At 46.2% G+C, this 21,510-nt stretch overlaps 1 protein-coding gene across 1 annotated transcript in view; it reads left to right on the plus strand.

The window, feature by feature from the left end:
* LOC121443342 (GREB1-like protein) overlaps window positions 1-21,510 on the plus strand; it is a 253,801-nt gene that overhangs the window by 227,482 nt on the left and 4,809 nt on the right. Inside the window, exons 20-30 of the mRNA XM_041645069.1 lie at window positions 6,334-6,449; window positions 7,253-7,497; window positions 10,596-11,149; window positions 11,338-11,440; window positions 12,682-12,837; window positions 13,214-13,353; window positions 14,743-14,904; window positions 15,018-15,222; window positions 18,140-18,302; window positions 20,141-20,368; window positions 21,257-21,398. Coding sequence (XP_041501003.1) covers window positions 6,334-6,449; window positions 7,253-7,497; window positions 10,596-11,149; window positions 11,338-11,440; window positions 12,682-12,837; window positions 13,214-13,353; window positions 14,743-14,904; window positions 15,018-15,222; window positions 18,140-18,302; window positions 20,141-20,368; window positions 21,257-21,398 — 2,214 coding nt within the window. The remainder of the gene's footprint in view (window positions 1-6,333; window positions 6,450-7,252; window positions 7,498-10,595; window positions 11,150-11,337; window positions 11,441-12,681; window positions 12,838-13,213; window positions 13,354-14,742; window positions 14,905-15,017; window positions 15,223-18,139; window positions 18,303-20,140; window positions 20,369-21,256; window positions 21,399-21,510) is intronic.

Below are 21,510 nucleotides of genomic sequence, written 5' to 3' on the forward strand. Positions count from 1 at the left end.
CCTTGCATGTGGATTTCCCAACTTGTTTCTTTGTATTCTTTTTGACCCTTGGTGCCAGACTTTGTCTGTGTCAGTTCCCAGAGTCCTACAGAGGAAGGTGGGGCATGAGCTCTCGCATACCCAGGGACTGCCTGCCTGTCAGGCTGAACCTCAGGCTGAACCAACTACCCTTATGCCTGACCCAGGCTTCCCTGAGGACTTTCATAATCTTACTTGTCTTGACGTTAGAAAACATTTCATCAAATGCCCACATTTCTATTGATGTGGCTGAGCTAGCTACTGTATATCTGAGTTAGACTGACACGATGTCCCCACTGAATATTAAATGTGAAGTTAAACTGGGTTAGGCATGACCTAGTTTGGCATACACTTGTTGAAATGAAAGTGCATGGTCTTGAAGGATTTGAACCATATGATTTCTTTAAGCTCTAACTTGGAGATTAGACTTCTATTTGCTATTCATAAATAACTTTGCAAATGTTGCTTTCCTGTTGTATTATCTAACCTAAAACGAATAACCCAAGATACTTGATAAGCAACTAGAACAAATAAAATTATCCCCAAACAGAAATTCAGTCAGTAGTAATGATCACATCTGTGTTCACAACTTCTGGGAAAGAGTGGATTTTTAGAAATCAGACCTCCAGCTTCACTAGAGAAGTTTCTCCCAATGTGTAGGAGAATGGAGCTTATGCCCCTAGCTTGAGGCTGTCATCTGTCATTGTGGTCATTCTTCCTCACTCTGGGAGGGTCCAGGGAGCGAATGAAGCCTGAGTGGTGGCCTTTCTATTCGAGCTAGTTGAGAAACGCAGATATTGTGTCTCCACTGTCGCTGAAGGCTGAGCAGCTCAGGCGGCCTTCAGACCTGGGTTTTCTTGTGAATAGATGTGTGTCATTAATCTCCATGTGTGGTGGAGAAAAGTAAAGTTATAGTCAAAGGCCACCTTACAGAAACCCCTAGGGTGAATCGCCATGTACTGGTGCTGTCCTCATGGTACCGCTACTAAGACTCGGGGCTTGAGGCAGGCTGAATAAGGAACTAGAAACAGTAAATACACAACAGCACTCTGGGGAATTACACACCTGCAGCCAACAGGGTGCTCTTGGGTCGGCCCTGATTCTCCTCACACAGTCTTGGGTCATTTGTTTAGAAGGTCAGTGGGTTATAAAAATCTGCCTCTCTGGGCCACTGTTTAAAACACGGTAAAGCTGCTCATCACTCATCCCTGAGTGTCAGGGTCCCTGGCAATGATTAGGGAAAGGGGACACTGGCTGTGTGCATCCTTGGTGAGGATCACTGTTCTGAGAATGTGCCGTACGTGAAGGGCATCCAAGGCAGTAGGGTCTCCTTCAGTTATCTGAGTAGCAGCTAGACAGATGCATACGAGGGTCCCAGATTTTCAGATCCCTCTGGTCCTTGGTCTCTCTTTCTTGTGCCACTGGTGTGAGGGAGAACACGAAATCCTGTGAAGTGCTCACATCTAAGCAAGACCCCTCTCACCAGCTGGCTCCTGACTCCTAACCCCCTCACCATTCTCAGAAGGCAGGGTGTCCTGGGGAAAATGCAACATTGCTCCTGTTATATGACCTCATTTTTATATTTACTCCTCTTTATCCTATTATGCATTTTGGTTAATTAGCAACCATTAGAATTTAACCTAGGACAGATTAAAATTTTAGCCTTAAATTGGGCGGTGGTGGCGCACACCTTTAATCCCAGCACTCAGGAGGCAGAGGCAGGTGGATCTCTGTGAGTTTAAGGCCAGCCTGGTCTACATAGCAAGTTTCAGGACAGGCGCCAAAGGTACTCAGACAAACCCTGTCTCAAAAAAAAACAAAACACAAACAAAAAAATTAATCTTAAATAAATCAATCAGTTTGCTCAACAAGCATATGAAGCATCTATATAATTGTCCCAGTAAGGAGCTGAAACTAAGTTCTTGTCCAGTCTTTTATGTTGACTTAAGTGCTTCCTGGACAAAAATCACTCTGGTCTGTAGTTCCAAGAAGCAGCCACTCATTCATGAGTTGCAGTTTGATGGGGAAGCATGGCACAGTGGGCTGCCTGACGGTTACTGGTCAAGAGTGAGATGAGATGTGCTTGTTGCTCTTTGGAGAAGCTCCTCAAGTGATGAAACCTCTGCCTCACTACTGGCATCCTGGCTCTCTACCCTTGGCGGATTCTAGAACCTGACATGCTACAGGGGGATTCCCACTGTCAGGACAAGCATGAACCGAGCATGATGGCCGCCTAGTCAAACAGCTCCTTGTCCAGGCCCAGGAGGAAGACCTGCCTCTACTGGCATGTGCCAGGGTCACCCAGTGTTCTGTGCATGCTGGGAACTCTGTGTGTGTGTGTGTGTGTGTGTGTGTGTGTGTGTGTATGTGTGTGTGCTATAAATATGGGTACCCACAGAGGTCAGAAGAGAGATCAGATCCTGTGAGCTGGAGTTGCAGGTGGTTGTGAGCTGCCTGATATGCCTAATATGGATACTGGGCACTTAATTCCAGTCCTCTTACAAGAGTAGGAAGTACTCTTTAACTGCTGAGTCATCATTCCAAACCAAGAATGAATTTTTTTAAAAAATGTATCTAGAATGGTGGTTTTATTTTATTTAATTAAAAAAGTTCCATAAAAAATATTTGACCATGTTTTCCCCTCCCCCAAATTTGTAGGTAAATAGATGGAGCTAGAAAAAAATCATCCTGAGGGAGATGGCCCAGTCCCCATGTTCTCTTGTATGCAATGTTATCTTGTGAGCTTATAATAGGCATGCTATGATCTGAATAACCACAGAGGTTAGGTAGGGACCAAGTAAGGAATCGGAGACACAAGAGGAGTTCCCAAGGAAGGGGAAATAGAATATAGTGTTACAGAGAGACAGAGGGGAAGTAGGGAGGGGGATGGGAGAGAAGCACAAAGGACTATGGAGAGGGACGACTAACACTGAGGTCATTTGAGAAGCCACATGGAAACCTGCTGTGGAGCCGCCTGATCTGCCTTGATTGTCAAAGACATAGTCCCTGAAGCTATGGATGGTTATGATGTGTGTGTTCGCACTGATCTGCCTTGATTGTCAAAGACATAGTCCCTGAAGCTATGGATGGTTATGATGTGTGTGTGTACATGTGTGTGCACGCTGATCTGCCTTGATTGTCAAAGACATAGTCCCTGAAGCTATGGATGGTTATGATGTGTGTGTGTGCACACTGATCTGCCTTGATTGTCAAAGACATAGTTCCTGAAGCTATGGATGGTTATGATGTGTGTGTGTACATGTGTGTGCACGCTGATCTGCCTTGATTGTCAAAGACATAGTCCCTGAAGCTATGGATAGTTATGATGTGTGTGTGTACACTGATCTGCCTTGATTATCAAAGACATAGTCCCTGAAGCTATGGATGGTTATGATGTGTGTGTGCATGCTGATCTGCCTTGATTGTCAAAGACATAGTCCCTGAAGCTATGGATGGTTATGATGTGTGTGTGTACATGTGTGTGCACGCTGATCTGCCTTGATTGTCAAAGACATAGTCCCTGAAGCTATGGATGGTTATGATGTGTGTGTGTGCACACTGATCTGCCTTGATTGTCAAAGACATAGTCCCTGAAGCTATGGATGGTTATGATGTGTGTGTGTGTGCACTGATCTGCCTTGATTGTCAAAGACATAGTCTCTGAAGCTATGGATGGTTATGATGTGTGTGTGCACACTGATCTGCCTTGATTGTCAAAGACATAGTCTCTGAAGCTATGGATGGTTATGATGTGTGTGTGTGTACATGTGTGTGCACACACAGAGAGAAAATAAATTGGACGTTAAGTAAAAACTTTAAGAATAGCTTGGGTCCTTTGAGCAGTCTTCATTTTCCCCCTTTCCTCCCTTCCCTTCAGTCCTTCCAACAGGGTCTCAACATGTAGTCCAGGCTGATTCCGAACGCAATCCTTCTGCTTCAGCGTCCTGACTGTTGGGATCACAGGTGTATACTATAGTGCCAACTCTCATTAGGAATTTTCTAGATCTCGATAAAGCACTAATTGAACCATTATACTATCTCTTGTCTAAGAGATTTCACTCTATTTTGAGCCTAAAAAAGGAAATGTTTTTAAAAAGCATGTTACTTAATAATTATTTTATAATAAACAAATATAATTCACAGTAACTTTAAATTAAATATTAATTATTAAAAATAATTATAATAGCTTAATTTTTTTATTTTTTGAGACAGGTTTTCTTGTGTAGCTTTGGAGCCTGTCCTGGAACTCATTCTCTACACTTCGAACTCCTGTAGATCCACCTGCCTCTGCCTCCCGAGTGCTGGGATTAAGGACATGTGCTACCACTGCCCGGCAATGTTTTATTTTATTTTTTATTTGAGACAGATTCTAAGTATCCCCGACTGACTTGAAATTAATGTAGACCAGACTGGCCCTGAACTCAGAGATCCATGTGTCTCTCTGCCGACACACTGAACAGCAGCTTCCTTATTTGTTTGCTAACACATCTGGAAAGGACCAGAAGTCCTCTGTGTGATCCCCAGCACTGCTGATGCAAACCTGCAATCTCAGACCTTGGGAGGTGCAGGCTGGAGAATCAGATGTCCAAGTTCATCTTCAACTACACATAAATATTAAGGACAGCCTGGAGCACAGAAGATCATGTCTGTAGCACGAATAATAATAACTCAGAGACAAATATTGGGGTTCAACTTGAAAACCAGAAAAGCAAAGCAGCCAAGTCACTAGAAATCTTACCTCTACCAAAGCTGGGCAACTGCAGACTAAGCAGCTAGAGCCTCTCTCCTCCCATTTTATTCTGTGCTGGGATTAAAGGTGTAGGCCACTACCACCTGCACTGCTTTCTGCACTGATCTTGTGTAGCCCAGGGAGGCCTGGAATTTACAGAGATCCATCTGCCTCTGTCTCCCAAATCGTGGGATTAAAAGTGTGTTACCACTGTCTGACCTCTTGTGCCTTAGCTTTGCCCTTCTGATATTCAGGCAAGCTTATTTATTAAAAATAAATATAATATTTATATATTTGGTAAAAACCAAACAAACTTATAGATCTTTCAAATTGGGTTTTTCTTCCATCACTGATATGGTTGTATTTTCAAGATTGCTGCCTAACTATTAAGATACTGCATGGATATGTATTTGTGGTGATGCATGAGAAACTGGTGCTTTGTGGGCACTGTGAAGTCAGAGGAAGATTGCAGGGGTCTCCAGATACGAACAGTTGCCTTTCCTTTTGATTCAGCCTGGTCAGGCTTGAAAGACTCTGGAGGCCTTGTACCAACTTGTTAGGTTTGGTGGGGAACTGAACCTAGCAAGTTCTACCACTTATTCCATTCCCTGGTCCTCTTTTATCTTTTATTTTGATACATGTTTCATTAAGATGCCCACAGGGTGGCTTTGAACTTGGCATCTTTTCCCCTAGCCATGTGAGTAACTAGGTTTATAGATCTACACCTCCAGGACAGTTATTTTTAAAGTCAATAAATGGAGAAAGAGAAAAATTAATGACCAGAATTGGGGCTATCTTCATTATCTGCTTGATTACGAGGTTTTGGATGAGTTTTGAGATTCTTTCTCAAGTCCCTGACAACTAAAACCATCCTTTCTCATCACTCGAATCCCAGAGTTTGTCTATTATATGAAAAACTCTAGTTCTCAATGCCAGAGCCAGCAGGCGGGTGGCCTTGGCCTGTGCACTTTACGTCACCAGAAGTACGCTCCAGTGTGTTCCTCTGGCCTGTGGAGCTAACGAATGACGTATGCCAATGCCTTTCTATGCTACTAAAATGGAAGCTGAGGTCCATGCTCGTAGCAGTGCTTTATGCTGGCTTGGAAGGTAGCAAACGCAGTGGGGTGTGCTGCCCACACTTGTGGGGTCAGCAGAGGGGGTGTGCTGCCCACACCTGTGGGGTCAGCAGAGGGGGTGTGCTGCCCACACCTGTGGGGTCAGCAGAGGGGGTGTGCTGCCCACACCTGTGGGGTCAGCAGAGGGGGTGTGCTGCTCATGTCTGTGGGGTCAGCAGAGGGGGTGTGCTGTTCATGTCTGTGGGGTCAGCACTTAGATGAAGGCAGCAAGATAAAGGGTTCAAAGTCATCCTTGGCAACAAAGCGGGTTTAAAGCTAGCCTGAACTACATGAGACCCTATCTCAAAGATCAAAACCCTGTCGCAAAGAACAAAAACAACCACCTGTACATGGTCCACACACTTAGGGGAGGTGGTCAGAAAGCTTGATGTATCTATAGCCTGTGTCCAGAAACATTTTTTAAGATATAAAATAGGAGCATTAATGATTTCTTCTGTATCTCTTCTACAGACCTGGAGAGGAAATGACCAGGAAGACTGGACCCCTCGGACTTACCAGGACTTGGAAGGTCTGCCCTGCATAGTGATATTAACTGGCAAGGACCCGCTTGGAGAAACTTTTCCCAGGTAAGATGTGATCATCGGCTCAGTGGCGCCACAGTTCCTCAGCCACTTTATTGATGAGCAATTTTAGTTATTTGGAGGTAACTGTTTCATGCAGGCACCAAAGAAAAAGAACCTCATTCGTTCTCCCTTTCAGATTTCCAGTTCTGGAATGGGACACAGTCATGAAAAGTGGTTTTGCCCCAGAGCAAGGCAGCCAGAGAGGCTGAGAGGAAAGGCAGGGATGGATGGATGGATGGATGGATGGATGGATGGATGGATATACATTCAAATATATATAGACATATAGATGATAGATTGTAGACAGATTATAGATAGATGATAGGTGGATAGATAGATGATAGACATCTTTAGATAAAGCACTTTGTTAAACTGATGTCCAGAGGATCTAGGGACTATAGACTGAAAAGCAATAGCAGTAAAAGCATCAGCTGAGTGTTTCCATGGTGTCAGGCCACACTGCGAAGGGTTCCCATGTGCTATGCCACATCACCCTGATGAGCCAGCCCTGTCTACTGAGCCTTTAGCTTTTAGAGATGCTGGAGCCTGAATCCAGGGCCTCAAACATGCTAGGTAAGTTTTCTGCCATTGGTCAACATCTCGAACCTCCGTCCTCTCTATTTTATACTTTGGGAGCGTAGAAGGAGCACAGAGAAGGATGGCAAGCTGAAAGTGGGGAGAGCGAAGATGTAAAGCAGACTTAGATAGTACTGTGGTCTTCACCATCCCACAGATCGCAGGACCTGCAGGCATACTAAGAACTCCGTGTGGGACATTGTGTCGCTAATGCAGTTCCTTCTGTGCAGGTCTTTAAAGTACTGTGACCTGCGATTAATTGACTCAAGCTACTTAACTCGCACGGCCCTGGAGCAGGAGGTGGGCCTGGCATGCTGCTACGTCTCAAAAGAGGTCATTCGGGGGCCTGCTGCTGCCTTGGACCTCAGTGGAAAGGAGGGCGAGAGGGCCCCCACCAGTGAAAATGACTCTGAGGAGCTGCTCATTGACTTGGAGCGACCACAGAGCAACAGCAGCGCTGTCACAGGAACCTCAGGTCAGAACTCTCCTCCAAAACACCCCCAAGGTTTCCAAGGACCTCCAAGGACAGGGACCTCCTCTCCAGGCTTCAGCCGCTGGGGAGGGTGCATGGGAAGCAGGAAAGCTGAACAGGCACAGCTTTCTCTGCGTGTAACCATGAGCTTGGTTTGCCTCACAGCCTGCACTGTGCTCCCTGATGCTTCTCCATCTCCTTCCAGTTACTCCAGAACATAGATTTGCATAAATACCTTGTTTTTAGGCTAGAGATGGAAGCTATAAGCTTATAATAGGTGACTTAGTGCCTGGCACAAATGTTTATAAGGATGAACGCACGAATAGATGGTTGGATGAAGGGGTAGATGAAGGGGTGGATGGATGGATGAATGGATGGGTGGATGGATGGATGGTTGGATGGGTGGATGGATGGATGGATAGGAAGATGAAGGAAGGGGTGGATAGATGGTTGGATGAAGGACATAGGAATAGATGGATGGCTAGTTATCCTAAGTACTTACTGGCAAGTGTTTGTACACTGCATGCTTTTCAGAGGCTACTAGTTGATTACAGGGCCAGGTGTAAATTTTCTTTTAGTAAATACAGTAAATGCAGCCCTACTTTCAGACTTTTTTAAAATTATGAAAGTAATACAGCTTCATACAGATATACAAAGGTACAAGGAAGAGACTACGGTGAAGCATCACCACCAAAGGGAACCATGCATCCCCTTCATTTTCTAAATCAGCATGGAGATCAGCATCACTGGACACGCCGAGAGAAGCACCAGTCTTTCTATGATTCTGTTAGCAGTTGTTGGTTGACTCCACACCCGTGGGCCCTCCTGTCAGTAGTGACCCAGGGCCTAGAGGAACACGAGACCCACCCTTCTCTAGGCTGTGCCCGGCTACTCTCCCTCAGCAGGGTCATTTTGTTAACCCCTCATCCCCATCTATTCCAGTACAAGGTAACAAATGAAGGGAAATGTCATATCTAGGATCTTGGGATTATGAGGTCAGAAAGTGATGTAAGGGGATGGGGCAGGACTGTCCCTTTCCCAATGACTCATTTAAAAAAGAGATTTAAAAAATTCTTACGTGCATGTATATAGGTATACCACATGAGTACCTGGTGCCCATGGAGGTCAGAAGAGGACATCAGATCCCCTGGAACTAGAGTTACTAAGTTGTGAGCCTTCATGTGGGTGCTGGGAACTGAACCTGTCTTCTACCAAGAGCAGGCTTCCTTGGCAGCTGAAGTGTCTCTCTAGCTACCCACAAATGGCTCTTTAGTCACACCCTTCTCCACTGTCTGCCCACGCACCAATAGTGTCCTAACTTACATTGCTCTGGTAAATCCACTGAACATTCAGACCCCAGCCGGGGCTCCCTCAGGATGGTGAGGCTGACATCAGGAGTGTTCCATGTCAGAAACACCGACGAACACATCCTGTGTCTTTCCACAGAATTTATTGCTAACAAACTCACAATGTTTGGTGACTGTAGTGGCAGCAGCTTATCATATAATCTGCCTTCCTTGGTTGCCTGACTAACGCAGACTCTATTCTGATCTTAGTTACTAATATTATTCTCATATCACACAGCACACAGTAAAATGTGTGTGTGTCTACAGATGTGTATAAAAGGGTCACAAAGAAAACAGGTTAAAGAGGTTGCAGCAAAGTTCAAGAGGGTTCAGAAGTGGGCTGAGGAAAAAGCCTGAATTAAAACCAAAACAGATGCTGGGCGGTGGTGGTGCATGCCTTTAATCCCAGCACTCTGGAGATAGAGGTAGGCGAATCTGGTCTACCAGAGCTAGTTCTAGGACAAGCTCCAAAGCTACAGAGAAATCCTGTCTCAAACAAACAAACAAAAAAACCATAGGAGGGAACTGTTGTCAGATCTAACCATAGAGTGTGACTGCCAGGTGAAGGCTGAACCAGTAACGGAGAGCAGGAAGCTTGGCCCAAACCTTTAAGAATAAGAAGGGACAGCAGGTCTCAGATGACAGGCTGGTGCGGGGTCACGCCATCGCAGTATTAGGCCAGGCAAGGGAGCAACCTGTACTCTTTTCTTGATCTTCTAGGAAAAAGTTATTGGCCATTCTGTGCTGAATAGGTGGTGACCAACAGATGGTCCAGTTTCTCGGCCCACGCAGGGGCTGCAATCACCTTTCTCCCCTAAGATGGCGAGGAGCACTGTTTTTATATACACAACATGGAGTAACTTAAGAGTAGGGCACCATGATCTCAACAGTTGGAAGCCCCCCAATCACAGGAGCAGGAAGGAGGCTTTCTTTCTCAGAAAAGTATTTTTAATTATCTGTGTGTGTGTGTGTGTGTGTGTGTGTGTGTGTGTGTGTGTGTCTCCAGGGTGGGGAGTGTGCACATGAATGCTGTGCCCACAGATGCCAGAGGCATTGGATCCTCTGGAGCTGGAGTTCCAGGCATTGGTGAGCCACCTCACATGGGTGCTGGAGTTAAACGTGGGGCCTCTGCAAAAGCAGCATATGCTCTTAACAGCTGAGCCCTCTCTCTAGTCAGAGCGAGGTTTTCTCCCATAGCCTATTAGAACTGGCTCAGAGAGGGCCTTGAGCCATGAGTATTTAGAGGTTCGTCCACCAGAGCAGGAGCAGGTCTACTTTCTAACTGCTCCCATGGCGACATCCCTATCCTGGTTTAGGAAATGACTCTAGACTGGGGAACTCAGCAAAGTGGAAGGCTCTCAGCCCACCAAGGCAGCAAGTGTCACAGTCACAGATGACTGTGGGGCCATCTGAAAGAGGAGGTGGGAGGACTCTAGAAAAGGAACAACGGGTGACAAAGTGACCTTGTGAACCCTGCCTGGCTTCCCAGAGAAGGGTGGTCATCCAGGAGACAATGTGGGAAGGAAACCAGGGGACACTTCTAGTTGTGTCCCCCATGAGCCACAGCAGCCAGGGCAAGGGAGCTGGAGGAGGCAGTCTAGAGGCCCAGGCAGAGAAAGTATTCCATCGCTGTCTGCGGTACCTAAAGCTTTTTTTGTTTGTTTTTTGGATCCTCCCAACCCCCATAGCCTTTAACTCCTGACCTTGACACTGGGGAGTGGGAAGAATAGGACGAGACCCACTGTCCTCTTCCAGGTTCCATCATGGAGAACGGGGTGAGTTCCTCCAGCACAGCTGACAAATCCCAGCAGCAGCCTCTGACCCCCAGTGTCCGGCTGGATGAAGGGGTCTCTGCCAGCACTGCTGTGGTTGGGGAGAGCCTGAAGCAGGAGTGTGACTCCTTGGGCCTTCCAATGGCCAGCAGCACCACCTCCAAGCCTTCTTCGACCTCACCCTCAAGTGCCCAGGCTCTTGCATGGTCAGGGCAGCCCTCCAGAGGCTGCCGGGGTCTGCACACAGCCTTGCCCCCAGTGGTGATCTTATCCAAAGCTGCATACAGCCTGCTGGGATCCCAGAAGGGCGGCACGCTGCCACCCTCCTCGTCCCTGCTACCCCACGCCGATGTGGCCTGGGTGAGCTCCCTGCGGCCAGGCTTGCACAAGGACATGGGCAGCGAGGAGCAGTCCCTTTACTACCGCCAGTGGACCTCTGCCCGGCAGCACCACGCGGACTACAGCAACCAGCCAGACCCCGCCTCAGGCGCCCGGACCTTGCACCCGAGGCGCTTGCTGCTCACTGGGCCCCCCCAGGTAGGGAAGGAACAGGGCAGGCTTTGTCTTGGCTGTAGGGGGACAACAAGTTGGGGGTTGGCAAGGGTGGCAGAAGACCTCATTCCGACCTCAGCTAAAGAGTCAAAGTGTGAAAGAAATCTCTTTTCTTCTTCCTTTCCCTCTCTTACCCTCCTCCACCCTTCCTCAACTAAAACTATCTCCATCAGGTGGGAAAGACTGGCTCCTATTTACAGTTCCTTAGGATCCTTTTCCGCATGCTCATTCGGCTGCTGGAGGTGGACGTGTACGACGAGGAGGAGATAAACACAGGTGAGGCTGGACACTACGGCCAAGGCCTGAGAGACCCAAGAGCCAAGGTTGCTTCACCCTCTGAATGTCTAGGGTAGCTAAACTACAGAGTTATTATGAGATTAAAGACAAGATACTCAGCAAATAATCCCAAGTGAACTGTGGCTCTCAGCGTCTGGGGGCCTCTCTCCAGGGTGCAGCAAGCTGCTGGGCACAGCTGTTTCATCAGCTTTCGTAGGTGCCCAGATAGGTAAACCCTATGGTCCTTCCAGCCTGCACTGTGCTCCTAGACACCACAGCCTTTGATTTTACCCAACATGCGGCTACAGAGGTAATGCTGTGTCCCCCTGAGCTGTCACTAGCAGAAGGGCCTCACTTTCTCCTTTTCCCATCACTCTGGTGACGGTTGAGTCTCCGTAGGAAGTAACACCTCAGCAGCAGGATAAATAAGCTTGCTAGCAAGAGTGAGAGCAAGCAGGCAAAAAGCAAAAGATCCCTTCTTCCATATCCTTTGCTGTACACTGCCACGAGGAGGTGTGGCCCAGAGTAAAAGTGGATCTTCTGGCCTCAAATGATCCAGTCAAAAAATCCTTCACAGGTGTGCCTAGCTGCATGGTTTTTTGTTTTTTATTGACTTCAGATGCAGTCAAACTGACAACCAAAATTAGCAATCCTTGTCTCAAATTTTTATAGACATGCTAGGGCCATGGAGACAGTGCTAGGGCCATGGCTCAGTGGTAGAAAGAACGCTAACAGAATCATCGCAGAGCTAAAGCTGAGAATTTTGATCATCCACGTCTGGAGCACTGGGAGACTCTGGTCTTACAGGTTAGGCGTTTGTGAACTGAGCTAGTGTGAGTCTGTGAACTACTCAGGGAGAGTAAGGGGAAATACCCTTCCCAGAAGTCTGAAGGAATGGTTCTGGTTCCTTCTACTTTGGGATAAGAACTTGTTTCAGGGCTGAAGAGATGGCACAGATGTTAAGAGCATTTATTGCTCTTCCAGAAGACTAGGGTTCAATTCCCAGCATCCACGTGGCAGCTCACAACTGTCTTAACTCCGGTTCCAGGGGATCTGGCCCCCATCATACAGACATACACACAGGCCCTTAACATAAATAAGTTAATTAAAAATAAAAACAGAAAAGGGAGAGCTCATTTCTTAAAAGTGCCTTTGTCACAACGTCCCAGGCTTTGCGCTTCAGAGTGGTGGGCGGGAGGGAGAAAGTGGGTCCACCTGTCCTGTGCCCTGCCCTGCCCTAGATCCCAATGAAACCTGCGGAGTGAGCAAGTCAGAGCAGGAGCCCTGGCCTGACATTGAGACCTTCAGCAAAATGCCTTTTGACGTCAGTGTGCATGACCCCAAGTACAGTCTGATGAGCCTGGTCTACACTGAGAAGCTGGCTGGGCTCAAACAAGGTGGGTATATGTAAAGCCAGGCTCTGAAGTGTTTGAGGGGACTCTAAAGCAGGATTTGGGTGGGGGAGGGAGTAATTCTGTTTTTCACTCTTACACAATGAACACACATACATCTTGATTTTTAAACTTGCTTATCAGGGCTCAAATTATATAGCTTTTTGAGCCAGGCAGTGGCAGCACATGCCTTTAATCCCAGCACATGGGAGGCAGAGACAGGTGGATCTCTGTGAGTTTGAGGCCAGTCTGGTTTACAGAGTGAGTTCCTGGACAGGCTCCAAAGCTACAGAGAAACCCTGTCGTACGAGAAATAAGCATTTCTTTCTAAGCTTTATGTGCATGCCATGGAGATAACAGTTTCTCATCCCCTTATACACAGAAGTAATAAAGGAATATAAAGTTGAGGAGCCCCGGAAACGAGAAACCATGTCTATGATGCTGACCAAATATGCGGCCTACAACACCTTCCACCACTGTGAGCAGTGCCACCAGTACATGGACTTCACGCCCACCTCCCAGGTGCAGCTGGTTTGCCCTTGTGGGAACTCTGTTGCCACTATGAACCTTGTATGTATGGGGGACAGGGAGGATGAAACGTGAGACTCCTGGCTTCAGGCCCTAGAAAAACAATATAAACTATTACATAGAAGTTGTCTCTTCCTTCGATGTGCTTCTTAGTACAGGAGCTCACTGTTCCAAGCTGGCTTCGAATTCACAATCCTGTATACTGAACAGAATTATAGGCATGCCTACCGTGCCTGGTTTTATTTTCTCATATTTTGGGCATTACGGATATATCTCCGGGCCTTGAAAATGATTGTTAGACATTCTTCCACACCAAAGGAGGAAGCAGCAGTGCTGATAGTAACGCCTACTTTGGGGGAGAAGCTCCATGTCATGTCCCTATTTCTCTTCTTGAATTTTATGTCTTGGCACTGAGCACCTGGGACCCTGTTGCTTCTAGGCTGTGCTGAGCAAATTCCCCAAACCAGTCACTGTTGTAGCTATTCTTGGAAGGCTCCTAGTTCGTTGACGATTCTTTAAGTGGTGTGTGTGTGTGCGCGCACACACACGCATGCATGTGTGAGCTGGTTCCCTCACTCTGCCCTCATGGGCCCTAGGGATTGGTGGGAAGCCCTGCTGAGCTATCCCACTGGCTCTGTTCACAATTCTTCACAGGATATAGAAGAAACAAGTGCCTTGGCCTATGATTTATGTGTTTAGAAATTTCCTACATAGAATCTCCTGACATAGTTTCTGTGTGACTACAATACAAGTAATAGATCCCCTCATTTGTGATGTGGAACTAGAATCTGTGGGAAAAACTTTATTTTTTTCTGAAATGTAATATTTGGGTTAAAACTATTAGGAAACCTACATGGATTTTAGGTGCTGACGAAAATTTGTTATGTATTAAATCAGTTATTGGCTTCATTGTACAGCCCATATATAGAGTTATACTTACTCGTGGAGACAGGCTCCTGGACACAGATAGCGTAAGATATACTTGGCTTTTCTGAGTCACGTGGTCTTTCGCTGATGTCAGCGTTCTGCACCAAATGGTGGATATGTTCCACTGTCCATTATAACCAGAAAAGATGGAGCCACGGGCACACTTTTAATCCTAGCCCTGCTCTCTAAGAGCTGAAACTTAACGTGTCCACTGTGATTCACAGAGGAGAGTCCTCTGTACCCGGGGCCTTTGAGGAATGCATCTATAGCAGGGCTCCACACTTGGTTCCTGCAGCAGTGACAGCTAGAAACGATGAAGCCTTTTCCACATTGCCCCTCAGCCAGAATGTCTGGGGCACTAACTCATCTCAGCTGCTTGTGTCAGAAATCTCAAAGAATGGCCTGGAAATCAGGAAACCATATACTGATCATCCCTCTCTTTGTTTGCAAATCTAGATATCTGACTCTACCCTTCATGCATTCACCTTTTCCTCTTCTATGCTGGGAGAAGAAGTCCAGCTCTATTTCATCATTCCAAAGTCCAAAGAGAGTCATTTTGTCTTCAGCAAACAGGGTAGACACCTGGAAAGTATGCGGCTGCCCCTGGTTTCGGACAAGGTGGGCTAGAGTTTTTGGGTGTGAGGGCTTTTGGGCCCTGGGTGGGTCCTCCAAGATTCTCACGCCTGAGGGTTTTACTTTCCCATTCTGCTCTCATTGTTTTCCTTTCACAGAATCTAAATGCAGTCAAGAGCCCTATTTTCACTCCTTCCAGTGGTCGCCACGAGCATGGACTCCTAAACCTTTTCCATGCCATGGAGGGCATCAGCCATCTTCACCTCCTGGTGGTTAAAGAATACGAGATGCCACTGTACCGAAAGTACTGGCCCAACCACATCATGCTAGTGCTTCCCGGAATGTTCAATAATGCCGGCGTGGGTAAGATGGGGAAGACGATGGGAATTCATTCCCTTGACTGCATCTTCCAAACATTGCTCATGGTCCTCCTGACCATGGGTCTTTTAATTCTGAGTCCTTCCTTCTCCCACTTTGTAATCTTGTAGACCCTAACATTTTTGTTCAAGTTTACAAAAGTTTTAACTTCTGAGGACCAGTAAGGACTAAGTCGCTGGAATAATGAACACTCTGGGACGGGACAGGGAGTCTTCGAAGAGTGGACTCCCAATGTTCCTGGGCTGGACATTCTAGGGCCAGAATGTATCCATGAGAAATGTTCCTAGGGAGGGAGGTGACGATGTATGTGATTTAGAGGGCTCCCTTCTGTGTCTCCTGCTAAGGGCACAAGGCAAGTTCTAGTCCTGTCAAGGAACTGAAGGCATTTAGGTTATGGAAGTATTTTAATTAATTATTGTATGGTAAGGGTGAAACTTTAGCTTTTCGTGTGGTATCCAGATGTTCCCCCAAGAATGGAATTGGCACCCTTGTCGTCTATGAGAGGGTTTATTTCTTGACTCTCTACAGCTCTGTCTTTATGTCACTAACACATGGCTTTAGGTTTTGAAAGGAAGAAGTATAAAACCTGCACCTTTTGAAAACTTCAGACATATTTGCATACTTGTATGGATTATGATAATGTATGTAACATATAATCAAATCAGAGTGTACATACTTTCTCTAAATAGGAATCACTCTCATGTATTTGGAGTTTTGTATTCTTCCAGTCATTTTGATATGTATAGTGTTGTTTTAACGAAGCTCATCAACTATGCTATAGAAAACTAGAATTAACACCTCCTGGTTGGGGTCTTCGCTGGACTTTCCGCACTTCTTCCTCTCTGCCCTTCCCAAGCTTTTCCACTGAGCTCTTCTGTTTCTGAGTTCTTCTGTCTCTGGCTGGATTCATCTATGTAACAACCTTCAGTTTCATCCATGTTGCTACAAGTGTACAAGTGTCAGGGTTCCTTCTCTGTGTAGCCCTGGCTGTCCTGGAATTGCTGTAGACCAGGCTGTCCTTGAACTCAGACATCCACCTACCCTCTGCCTATTGAGTGCTGGGATTAAAAGTGTGCACCACAACACCCAGCTTTTTTTTTTAACAAGCCAATTTTTGGTTCATTTCTTGCATTTGAAATACTTGATGACATCCTTAGCCTGAGATTCTTTGCCACAGTTCATTAAAAAAAAAAAAAAAAAAAAAAAAAAAAAAAAAAAAACCTACATGTAGCCAGGCGGTAGTAGCACATGCCTTTATTTATATTGTTTATCTATGGGAATCTAGGTTGACCTCATTACTGAAGATGTTGTGAGTAGACATGGGGCTGCAAGTGTCTCTTCAGTATAATGGTCACCTCTCTTCTGGATATAGGTCCACCAGCGGACTTGCTGGCTCACACGCACTTCCAGGCTGTTTGCTTTAGGTAGGACTGTGCACATTTTCTACAAGAGCTGCCCCACCAGCTCACAAGAGAGCCCATCCCTCTGCATTCTTGTCACCATCCATTAGTTACTTCATCATGTTTTATAACTATGAACATTGGGCATCTTGCCATTTATTGGCATATCCTTTTATTTTCTTCAATATTTTGTGTTTCTCACTGTACTATCTTTTGCCTCCTTGATTAAGTATATTCCTAAGTATTCTACCTTCCCATGCTATATGAGAACTAAATTCCTGAGACTGTTCTTTTAAATTGCTGAATTCTCTTACAGTTCTAACAGTTTCCTGTGTATTTTTTCCATGTAGCTATATTGTTGGGGAACATCGTTTTACTATTTTGTTTGAGATCATTTTCCCTTTCTTGCCTATGGGCTCTGACTAGACATCGTTTTCCTATTCCTGACCATAGCTGAAAAACCTTTGCTCTTTCTTCACTGGCTGCCATGTTGCTGTCCATTTGTCCTGTGTCCATAGGGTGCTGAGAATGCAAACACAGAACTCTCGAGGGGAGATGTTCCTAAGTCCTAGTATTACCTTGAGCTAACCCCGTTTGGGGTTCTTCAGTACACTAACTAGCCCTTTTTGTTATAATCTACATTTTGTTTCATTTTAGGGTGGCCCACTTATAAAATTTAGCTAGTGGGGTGGTAGCGCACACCTTTAATCCCAGCACTTGGGGAGGCAGCAGATATCTGTGAGTTTGAGGCCAGCCTGGTCTACAGAGCAAGCTCCAGGATAGGCTCCAAAGCTACACAGAAAAACCCTGTCTTGAAAAACGAATAGTAATAATAATAAAACAAATAAAGTTTAGCTAATTCCTCTAACTTACCACTAACATTCCACAGAGCGTATGTCACATGTAACTCCACCATCACTTCTTTTAGAGGGGAGGAAGCCAAAGCTCAATAGAATTGACTGAATGAGCCTGTCTCTGGCCTATTCTCTTGCTCTGTACCACACATCTACTGTTCTATTCTATCTTTTCCACAGTTCAGATCTAGGATGGGTGCCTGTTTCCAGAATCGCCATAGGTGCTGTTAAACTCTTCATTCATCAAGGCTCTGTCTTCCTCTCTGATGGATGTGCAAGTGGTTGTCTCTAAGAGCAAGGCCCTAGTCACTAATATCATTTGCTGTATGCGTGTCCTTTGTTATATCAGGGAAATGGAATTGAAGTATATCCCTCAGATTTGTTTCTGGCCGTTCACTAGACTTAAGTGAATCTCTAGTAATGGGCTCCAGGAATCTGTATTTTAAAATACATTTCCAGTGACTCTTTTAGAGATTTTTAACACATTATAAAGCATCAGATTCCCGCTGGTGCTGCCTGACGTGGGTGCTAGGAACCAAACTAGGGTCCTCTCAGTTTTTCTCTAGCATGCCCCATCCCTGGATACCAGTGGAGGTCATGTGACTGGTCTGGGTGAAGGATGTCAAGCTGTGGTTGTCTGCTTTTCAGGTGCTGCTAGGTTCCTCATCAAGGAGCTGTCTTACCACAACCTAGAACTGGAAAGGAATCGCCTGGAGGAGCTGGGAGTCAAACGGCAGTGTGTCTGGCCTTTCATTGTTGTGATGGATGACTCCTGTGTCCTGTGGAATATTCACAGCGCTGAGGAGCCAAGGTGGTGACACTCCAGGAACTTGTGTGTGTGTGTGGGGGGGGTGACACTTTCAGGAACTTGTGTGTGGGGGGGGGTGACACTCCAGGAACTTGTGTGTGTGTGGGGTGACACTCCAGAAACTTGTGTGTGTGGGGGGGTGACACTCCAGGAACTTGTGTGTGTGTGTGGGGTGACACTCCAGGAACTTGTGTGTATGGGGGGTGACACTCCAGGAACTTGTGTGTATGGGGGGTGACACTCCAGGAACTTGTGTGTGTGGGGGGTGACACTCCAGGAACTTGTGTGTGGGGGGGTGACACTCCAGGAACTTGTGTGTGTGGGGGGTGACACTCCAGGAACTTGTGTGTATGGGGGGTGACACTCCAGGAACTTGTGTGTATGGGGGGTGACACTCCAGGAATTTGTGTGTGGGGGGTGACACTTCCAGGAACTTGTGTGTGTGGGGGGGTGACAGACACTTCCAGGTAGTTGTGGGGGGGGGGCGGAGGGGAGTGACACTTCCAGGAACTTGTGTGTGGGGGGGTGACACTCCAGGAACTTGTGTGTGTGGGGGGGGTGACACTCCAGGAACTTGTGGGGGGGGTGACAGACACTTCCAGGTAGTTGTGGGGGGGGGTGCGGAGGGGAGTGACACTTCCAGGAAGTAGTATGTATGTGGGGGGGTGCGGAGGGGAGTGACACTTCCAGGTAGTTGTGGGGGGGGTGCGGAGGGGAGTGACACTTCCAGGAAGTAGTATGTATGTGGGGGGTGACACAAAGACCCAGACAAAGCATTTTCAGCTGTAGTTGTATTTGGGAGTAAAGAAGAGACAGTTCTCCTGAGCATGGCGGATTATAAGAGCACTTAGTAGGTCACTGGTGGTTCTTCTAAAGACAGCGTGTCACAAAGTTCCTGGGCCATTTCCACATTTTGGTATTCGTTAGCTGCAAAAATCTGTTCTGGCCAAGGTATAGTGTTACACACTTAGGAGGCAATGGCAGGATAACCGCTTTGAGTCTGACACCAGCCTGGTCTACATAGCAAGTTCTAGGCCAGCTACATAGTAAGACTATGTGAAAAAACAAACCTGTTCTGGTGTTGCAATTCACTTCTATCGCCAGCCTGACTACTGCAGTGGAGAGGAAGTCATGTGGCCTCTGTCTCGAGCTCACCACTGTAATACAGCTGAAATCCCGTCTTCTCCTGGAGTCCTAATAGTCCTTCACAGTGCTCGGGGAATGCTGACTACTGAAACAATTGTGAAATTGCCCCAAACTCAACAGTGCCCCCAGTGAAATGCTGATTTCCTACCATTACTTCTGTGGATTTGAAATCAATGAAATGTTCATATAGTTATTACATGTAATGATCAGAACTGGCCATTTCTGTACTCCTAACCTCTGTCATGTCTTTGTTAACTCATGTTCATTATTCATGTTGAAATATGAGCTGAGCCGGGCGGTGGTTGCACACGCCTTTAATCCCAGCACTTGGGAGGCAGAGGCAGGCAGATCTTTGTGAGTTCGAGACCAGCCTGGTCTACAAGAACTAGTTCCAGAACAGGCTCCAAAACCACAGAGAAACCTTGTCTCGAAAAACCAAAAAAAAAAAAAAAAAAAAAAAAAGAAAAGAAATATGAGCTGAATTCCTTTCTTCTCTTCCTCCTTTTTTTTTGCCTTGATAACATACACTACCAAAGGCCATCTTTTCTGAGTCATGACAGGCAGTGTGACTGGAGTTGACTTTCTTAATATAAATAATCTTACTACATCTTTTACAGCATTCCTAATATATAGTAGCATTGGTTCTTCAGTAACATTTATTGACATTTTCTATAAACTAACTTTATATTTTACAGCCAGCCCACAGAAGCAGGAATCTCCAGCAAGAATGTGTCCTTGAAGAGTGTCTTGCAGCATATTGAAGCCACACCAAAAATTGTCCACTACGCAATTCTGGGCATACAGAAATGGAATAGCAAGCTGACGTCTCAGAGCCTAAAGGCTCCATTCTCAAGATGTCATGTGCATGATTTCATTCTCCTCAATATAGACCTAACTCAAAATGTGCAGTACGACTTCAACAGGTAGGTCAGTCCTCATGGATGCAGGCCACCGTGGCATCTGCCAATGGATGTCCACTTCAGCCTCTTCTGCCTTGAATCGCCAACCCCCTTTCAGCTAACTGCCCTGGCCCAGAACTCATTATGTGACACAGGCTGGCCTCACACTTGTGACCCTCTTGAGGGCTGGGATCACAGGCGTCTGTCACCTAGCATGACCTAGACTTGATACTGGAATGTTAGCCACCTGATTACTCAATAATGTGGATCTATGAATGTCCAATATCAACCCCATATTCATCCTCAGAACTAAGGAGGAAACCACTCTCTCCAGTGCTGTAAGACCCACAGAAGGCAGCAGTAAGGCCTCTTGAATTGATCACACCCACATTCCTAAGAAATCTGAAATGGTCAAGGAATGATATCAGAAACCATAAAGTCTTTTTTTTTTGGGGGGGGGGTGTCAAGACAGGGTTTCTCTGTAGCTTTGGAGCCTGTCCCGGAAGTAACTCTTGTTGACCAGTTTGGCCTCGAACTCACAGAGATCTGCCTGCCTCTGCCTCCCAAGTGCCATCACTGCCCAGCAGAAACTATGAAGTCTTAATATCCACCCCCAACCTGTAGCTATTAGAATACCCACTGCTTCCGTGCTTCATCCTGCATGTGAACAGAACTGTAAACCACAAGACCTCTGGCTCTCCTGACCACAGGATATATAGCCCTGTGTCTGACAGGAACCTAAACCCTGCGGCCTAAAAGAAGCAAGCCCTCCTTCCTTTAAAGCTTATAATGCCAGATGAGTAGAGTGTGGGCCAGCTCTTTGAGGACAAGGTGATGTTTCAGGCCCTCCCCTAATGTCTGCCATGGATTTTTCTGTATAGTTATCATAGTTGAGATGTGGTTTTGATTTAGGTATTTCTGTGAAGATGTTGACTTTAACCTGAGAACAAACAGCAGTGGCCTGCTCATCTGCCGCTTTAATAACTTCAGTCTTATGAAGAAGCATGTTCAGGTTGGAGGGCAAAGGGACTTTATCATTAAACCAAAGATCATGGTAAGTTCTATGCAGCTTGATCCTACTGTTGAAAACAAGCACAAATGCTCTCTTAGAAATGGCTGTCATTAAAGTACTGGCACATAAGTGCTTTTTTGCTGCGTTAGAAAGG

The sequence above is a fragment of the Microtus oregoni genome, unplaced genomic scaffold (assembly GCF_018167655.1).
Source record: "Microtus oregoni isolate MIOR12 unplaced genomic scaffold, Mior012 000105F_ref0000443, whole genome shotgun sequence".
In the NCBI taxonomy this organism is placed as follows: Eukaryota; Metazoa; Chordata; class Mammalia; order Rodentia; family Cricetidae; genus Microtus; species Microtus oregoni.